We start from the raw sequence: 7,783 nt of genomic DNA on the forward strand, positions 1-7,783 counted from the left end.
CGTATGCGCACAAACACAGGGTAAGTGTACCATTTATTCGCCCACCTAAAAAACGTACCATTTATTGGCCCACCTGCCCACATTTATTTTCTAGGTGTACCTACATTTTGTCTTTGTAACGATAGATAATACCCATATCTATAGGTATGTATACCTAGAATATTATTGACAACAATACATAAGTATAATTTATAGGTTATAGCTCTCTTAAATCTATTATTGCTCATTGCCAGTGCCAGACCGATTTCGATCGGAATTTAAGTCACGTCGGATCGTTTATAATCTGCGATTCTCGGAACGACTTCCTCACAATAAATTTTACTTCCCATAACAATCCTTGAACCCTCGTACCGAAGGTTGGAAGACCAATAACCAATGACATTCTTCAAGTTCCTGGTAGTTAGAGCCAAATTTTCTGTCTCATCCGATATGTGTTTTCTTTTGATTTTCTGATTTGGTATGGAATTCAATCTTTAACTTTTGGCTTTAACATTGGCTATGTTTCACCTAACTCTTACTATTTCTATATGCCGGGTTGATATCCGGATGGGTGACCATTTGGGTCATTCCGTTCTATACTGGCTTTTTCCCAGCCCCAATCTGACTAGTAAGAGATTTTAATGTGGTAGGCGGGTAGTTTGTCGCCAAAGATCGTTATAATTATAAACGAGAAAATGTTGTATTAAACCGCCTTAAACGAAAAAATGAGCTGGTCCCTTGGATTCTCGTTTATCCAGGTTCGACGGTATTTTGTTTATCTGTTTTTAATAATAGGTATGTTACCTATCACCTATCGTACATATCGTACCTATGTGATTTCGCGATTATGTTCGCGGATTTCGCGATAATGTTCGCGGATTTCGCGATTCGCGGGTTTCGCGATTATGTTTGCGGATTTCGCGATTATGTTCGCGGATTTGGTGATTTTGTTCGCGGATTTGGCGATTTTGTTCGCGGATTTGGCGATTATGTTCGCGGGTTTCGCGATTATGTTCGCGGATTTCGCGATTGTGTTCGCGGATTTGGTGATTATGTTCGCGGATTTCGCGATTATGTTCGCGGATTTCGCGATTATGTTCGCGGGTTCGGCGATTTTGTTTGCGGATTTGGCAATTATGTTCGCGGATTCGCGTCCCGAATCGACATTTTGGATATTTGGCAAGCCTAGTTATAACCGTTGTTGGAAGGACTGGCTTTCTCCCATCCTGTCTTCCTTTTCTCATCTTTTGTTGTTTAGTATGGTCAATATAAAGTTATCAGCCGCTCGGCGAAAAATTAGCCGGCACAATTGGACTTACCTGCGGCTGTAGTCCGGCCACGACAGCATAAGCGATCCCCTGCGGTATTGCCGTCAGCCCTACCGTCAGACCGGCAATGAAGTCGTGCACCAAACTTTCCCGGTCGTAGGTTGGCAGCCATTTGAGTATGGGGAGCCGTTGTTTGAGACGCTGTGAAGATAGCCAGGTCATTGGAGGGCCCTGCATGGTTTGTGTCTCATACTCTGTGAACAGGACGGGAGGGACCGAATGGGTTAAAGTCTACTAATGGAGGGGAAAAAGGTGGTTTTAATTTGACTAAATGAGTGGGTTAAATTTAATTCTACCGAAATGGGGGGAAAGTCACCAGCGATGTTGTGGGGTCCACGACTACATTGTAACAAAAGCTCATTTAGTTCTGAACTTAGTGATATTAATTGCAACAAGTTACAATAAGTTATAACAAAGTAATGGGCAAATCAAAACCGTCAGGTAACTCTGGACCACCCTGTATGTACATAGGTACATACCTATTAGGTAGGTACTTAGAGTTATAGTTAGTACCTATGTAGGTACTTATAGGTACTTATTGCCTTATTGGAATTTTACCATTAGCGTAGGTTCATCGGCGATAATTAAGTAGGTACTTAGTTTTTACTGATAGGTACTTATTTTTACTTATGGGGGGAAATGTTGTTGTTGTTGTTGTAGCGGCTTTAGCTTTCACCGAATGGTGTTGGTAGAGTAAAGAAAAGGCATCTTTTTGCATCTGCCATACACCGGGGTGATGGTCTCTAGCCATGTTTAATTGGCTCGTCCTGTAGGTACTTATTTTTACTTATAGGTACTTAGCTTTTACTGATACATGACGGCTAATCTCTCCGGCCCCCTGCAATGAATATCAACTAATGAGATAATCTTCTACCGGGAAATTCAGTTATAGGGTATCCTAAAAGCTACAAGCTAATACAATCCCGCTACATTCCCACTACATTTTTTAAGAGGTTTGATAGAGGGAACTCTAACAGACGTGTGTTGTACAACACAGGGGGAAATGAGTTGTAAATCGCTTGAAAATGCTTTTTTTTTTGACCTATTATTATTATTGGCCCGTCATAAACGTCTCGAAAATCCGAAGTCTTCTTCTTCTGCCTCCTCCTCCTCCTTCTTTTTCTTTAAAAGCGATTCCGAATAATCACGCTATAGGTAACTTACTAGTAGATTTGCTAATAGGCAGATTCTGTTGTACAACACAGGGGGAAATGAGTTGTAAATCGCTTGAAATTGCTTCTTTTTGACCTATTATTATTATTGTTATTGGCCCGTCATAAACGTCTCGAAAATTCGAAGTCTTCTTCTTCTTCTTCTGCCTCCTCTTCTTCCTCCTCCTTCTTTTTCTTTAAAAGCGATTCCGAATAATCACGCTATAGGTAACTTACTAGTAGATTTGCTAATAGGCAGATACCTAAGTAGGTACTTATAACAAAATTAATAGGTAGGTAAATAAGAATTGAACATCATCTAATCATTATCAATTATTCACATGAATATGAATGTCATGACTACAAATCCAACACAAACATGACTTTACACAGACAATCTTGGCATAAGGCATAAGTAATAGCTCATAGACCCCGTGGCAGAGTTTCCCTAGTTAGTCAGCATCACTTCATGATTATCATGATTAGGTACGAACATACCTACTTATTTTATTCCAGACTGTCACCCGTCCAGATGTGAGCCACGCTGAACGGTACTTAACGCTTGGTAATCAGGAGGACGTGGGTTCGATTACCGGCCGAAGTATGGAATTACTCACCTCTGTTCGCCATGATGACATCTGCACCACACTGCCCTCACTAGGGGACAAGGTTGAGGCTGTTAAATCCCTGTTCCTCTACGAGTCTACGCCATTTGTTCCATGTAATATGTATTTCTTTTCTTTCTCTCTTTTTTGGGCCTTTTGCGGCCTTCGCCCCACGGCCCTCGCCCTGCGGCCCACGTCAGCACAGACAATCTAATAGGGATTCTCCATTTATTTGATACAAACTAGGGCTTCTGGGGGTAAAACCTAATGTACCTTCCATGTTGTTAACAAGTAATGAGTGCGTATCTAGTATTCAAGGAAAACTGTTAAAAGTGCCTTCAAGAAAAAAGCTGTTTTTTTTTTTACTTTTCAATGTAATTATTTTAAAACGTAAAAAGGTAGAAATTAAATCTTATACAAAATAGGTATAATCACACGAGTTAACTTTACGATTTTCTACACCAAAAACACAACTAACATTTAAGTAAGTCACAGAATTCAACCAAAAAAATCGGGAAAGATAACACTTCCACTTAGGTCCATGTGTAACGGACTACTGATAAGTAATGGATACTGACACACTGGACTAACTGATAACACTGAGATAAAATAGTAATAAAAATGATAGTACAAAATCTGAAAAAAAAAAAAAAAAAAAAAAGGAGAGTTACACAATTTACCGGTATTTTTTAAATTGATTTATCTCGGGATCTAGAAGTCGAAGAAGAAAAAGAAAAATTCCGTTGGTCCTCATTTTTCTTGCTCTATGACTTAGAAACATCACCCAAGTAAGCGCAACTGATCTACTAGATTCGTTTATCCAAGAGTTATACGTCATGATCCTGAGGACAGTCTGAGTTTAAATTTACCTAACTTTCGGATCAAGCAAACTGATTGGCCAGTTTTTTTTTTTTTAATTTAATTGCGGACTGTAGAATATTAATAGGTACAATGTTGAATACTATACCAAAGAAGGTACAAGGAGGAACTGATACTCTTAATAATATTACGGACTGTAGAATATTAATAGGTACAATGTTGAACACTATACCAAAGAAGGTACAAGGAGGAACTGATACTCTTAACAATATTATGGACTGTAGAATATTAATAGGTACAATGTTGAATACTATACCAAAGAAGGTACAAGGAGGAACTGATACTCTTAACAATATTATGGAGAACATCTTCAAATGATAATAAAGCAGTTGCAATAGGGTAAAATTTGTTAATAAATGCTCGATTCCCAAGTAAAAAATATTGAACAATCCAAATATGAGATCAAACCTCCGAAAAAATAACTGTAAAAGGTCGAAAATTCAATTTTCATTTTCCGTTCTAATGAAAGAGTTCAAAGATGTGTGACGTCAGACTTCAGGCAGTTGCCTCGCTAGGTAGCGTCAGTATGCAAGTGGGCTTGCGGAGGAGCAGAAAGAAATGCGCAGAAACGTATGCGCACAAACACATTAAAGTGTCGCATGCAAGGGAGCTTTGCTCGGGACATTTGATGTGACGTCATCGCGTACGGGACCGTATGCCGTGACGTCAAAGTTCACATATACATACCTACCTACTCGTAGAGGTAATAAGAGCATACTGCGAAGATAATATATCTTAGGTAAATACAAGTACGAGTACGTAGGTACATCTACTTACAACATTACATTATGTATATGAAAATAAACATTTGTAAAGTGTAAACAAATTAATGAACTTACCATGAACTCACTCAAGTTTTAGCCAAACTTTTGGAACTCAGCCAAAGCCGTCAGGTCTGTTCTTCCGTCAATATTTCAATGTCGATAAACTCGTAAAAAGAACCGCCTGCGGCGCATAAAATATAAACAATCCAATAACTAATGCCTACGTACTCTTATTGTATACTTATTTATTAGAGTTGACACATTTTAGTTTAGACTCTTTATTGGTAAAACATGATATAAGTAATTCAATGTACAAAAAAATACAAGAAATTGCAAACGGAGAAATTATTGCCTAGGGCGATTTCTACCACTCAACCCTTTCCATACAATAAACAATATCTTTACCCACTTTGTTTAGGATGTAAAAAAAAATAAATAAATTTACCCACAATGTTTAAGAGGTAAAAATCAAAATACCTGAATTATTTTTAATACCTGAATAAAAACCGTATGTTTACTTTTTATTTCAAAGCGGTGTGCTTATTTTTATTTTACGAACAAACTGTAAACAATTGAGGTCCGCAGATTCCGTATGTTGACGACTGACCTACTGACAGCTCTACTGTGGCTCTCACTGTGAACTGACTATAACTAGTCGACTAGCGACTGTTAATAGTCACTGACGGGGGGACTGCAAGTAACTTTATAGTTAGGTGGTGTCATGATGTGCAGTGGTCTGTCACATTGATCTGGACACACTATAGATATACCTACCTACTCGTGGAGGTAATAAGAGCATCTGCGAAGATTATACATCTTAGGTAAATACAAGTATGAGTACGTACATCTACTTACAACATTACATTATATGAAAATAAACATTTGTAAAGTGTAAACAAATTAATGAACTTACCATGAACTCACCCAAGTTCCTGCCAAACTTTTGGAACTCAGCCAAAACCGTCAGGTCTGTTCTTCCGTCAAGATTTCAATGTCGATAAACTCGTAAAAAGAACCGCCTGCGGCGCATAAAATATAAACAATCCAATAACTAATGCCTACGTACTCTTATTGTATACTTATTTATTAGAGTTGACACATTTTAGTTTAGACTCTTTATTGGTAAAACATGATACAAGTAATTCAATGTACAAAAAAATACAAGAAATTGCAAACGGAGAAATTATTGCCTAGGGCAATTTCTACCACTCAACCCTTTCCATACAATAAACAATATCTTTACCCACTTTGTTTAGGATGTAAAAAAATAAATAAATTTACCCACAATGGTTAAGAGGTAAAAATCAAAATACCTGAATTATTTTTAATACCTGAATAAAAACCGTATGTTTACTTTTTAGCGGTGTGCTTATTTTTTTTTTACGAACAAACTGTAAACAATCGAGGTCCGCATATTCCGAATGTTGACGACTGACCTACTGACAGCTCTACTGTGGCTCTCACTGTGAACTGACTATGACTAGCGACTGTTAATAGTCACTGACGGGGGGACTGCAAGTAACTTTATAGTTAGGTGGTGTCATGATGTGCAGTGGGATTATACCTATACATAGTATACATTCTTAGCTTCCCCGCGGTTTCTTCTGTATACAAACAAAGCTATAGGCTGTGATTTTATGGCTGGTCTCACACTGCATGCCGTGCAGGGGGGCAGTGCACGCGTAGACGCGCGACTTTGAGTAGCGCGCAATCAAAATCAAACCTATGAAAATTATATAGAATCTCCTCAGAATAAGAATAATATAGAAGGAGGGTTTAGGACCAAAACGAAAGACACTTTTCAAATCGAAGGTTAAATATCAGCTGATTTGGTACCAGTGCCGGACCATGAATAATTTCCTGGGTAGGATGATTTTTACATATTTTTATGTCTAAATTGAATTGAATTCTAAATTGAACTAAATTGAATTGAATTTTCCAGCCTAGTTAGCTTGTATACCTACCTTTAAACCTATAAAATTAAATACTAATACATACTCAAAGCTCAAACCTAAGATTAAGATCAAGGTCTATCGATTAAATTGTCAGTTGCTTTAGGTTTAGATGTTTACCCTATTGTCTTTCATATAATTTAGGTAGTCTACCTACGAGTAGGCATATTTTATCAGAAATTTCTAAAAGCCTCTCTCTTTCTAAAGGCCTTTCATTTTATTATCAGGGAGGTCGAAGTCGAAGTTCAAAACCTAATAGCTCAAGGTTCCAGGTTCGAATCCGCTCCTGGAATTATTCTAATGACTGTACTATCAGTATCAACTCTTTCTCTTATCATTTTTTTCTCACCACAAAGCGGCCTTGATCTTGACATCAGTGTCTGCAATTCTCTGCAGGATAGAATATACCTAATGATGGTAAGTACCTATAGTCTGAGCCAAATCTTGCCAAACGAGATTTGGAATTTTTGTTGAGTTTCTGATGTAAAAAAAAAAGTTTGACAGAGAACGGAGGTTTTATCGTCTTGGAACCGAAGAGAGGAGGACAGAATAGGAGAAAGCCGACCGTTCCGAGAACGAACCGGAAAGAATCTCATTTGTTTAGGATCAAGTTGGCCCTGGACGGAAATCGGACCAAGCGCTTACAAAGTGGGCACGCTACCCTCCAAGCCAACTAATGTAGCTTGAAGAGGTTTGATAGAGGGAACCGTAACAAAGGAGGTCTTATCATTCCAAAATCCTTGAAAGAACTAAAACAGGATAGGAGAAAGCCAACTATTCAGAGATCTGTTTAGGATTCGCCATGGGCGGAAATCGGACCAGCACTTACAAGACGGGCGCGCTACCCTCCCCTCCAAGTTCACTAGGCGCGCTATTTTTTTTTTCTATTGTTTGATAAGTTATGGTTATTCAATTAAACAAATTAGGTAGGTACATAGGTATTCTTTAACCACGATCGAATAAACTACGGGCTAAAAAATTCCCGGAGGGACGGACCCAGCTTGTTTTATCTTTGAATTTTTCTAGCTACCTCCGACCTAACTCATTTTTCAAATATCTTAAATACATATTTGTGGTGGAGCTGAGAAATACTTCACACAATTTATTTTAGCTACTAACTTACTA

The 7,783-nt window shown here is 38.1% G+C and overlaps 1 protein-coding gene across 1 annotated transcript in view; it reads right to left on the reverse strand.

Annotated features, from left to right (window-relative positions):
* LOC103505236 (sodium-independent sulfate anion transporter-like) overlaps window positions 1–3,222 on the reverse strand; it is a 45,358-nt gene extending 42,136 nt beyond the window's left edge. The window contains exons 1-2 of the mRNA XM_026820586.1: window positions 3,076–3,222; window positions 1,299–1,501 (exon numbers count right to left, since the gene is read on the reverse strand). Of these exons, the coding sequence (XP_026676387.1) occupies window positions 1,299–1,501; window positions 3,076–3,088 (216 nt within the window). The 5' untranslated portion in view covers window positions 3,089–3,222. The remainder of the gene's footprint in view (window positions 1–1,298; window positions 1,502–3,075) is intronic.
* Between the last annotated feature and the right edge of the window lie 4,561 nt (window positions 3,223–7,783).

Source organism: Diaphorina citri, unplaced genomic scaffold (genome assembly GCF_000475195.1).
Source record: "Diaphorina citri unplaced genomic scaffold, Diaci psyllid genome assembly version 1.1 scaffold158, whole genome shotgun sequence".
In the NCBI taxonomy this organism is placed as follows: Eukaryota; Metazoa; Arthropoda; class Insecta; order Hemiptera; family Psyllidae; genus Diaphorina; species Diaphorina citri.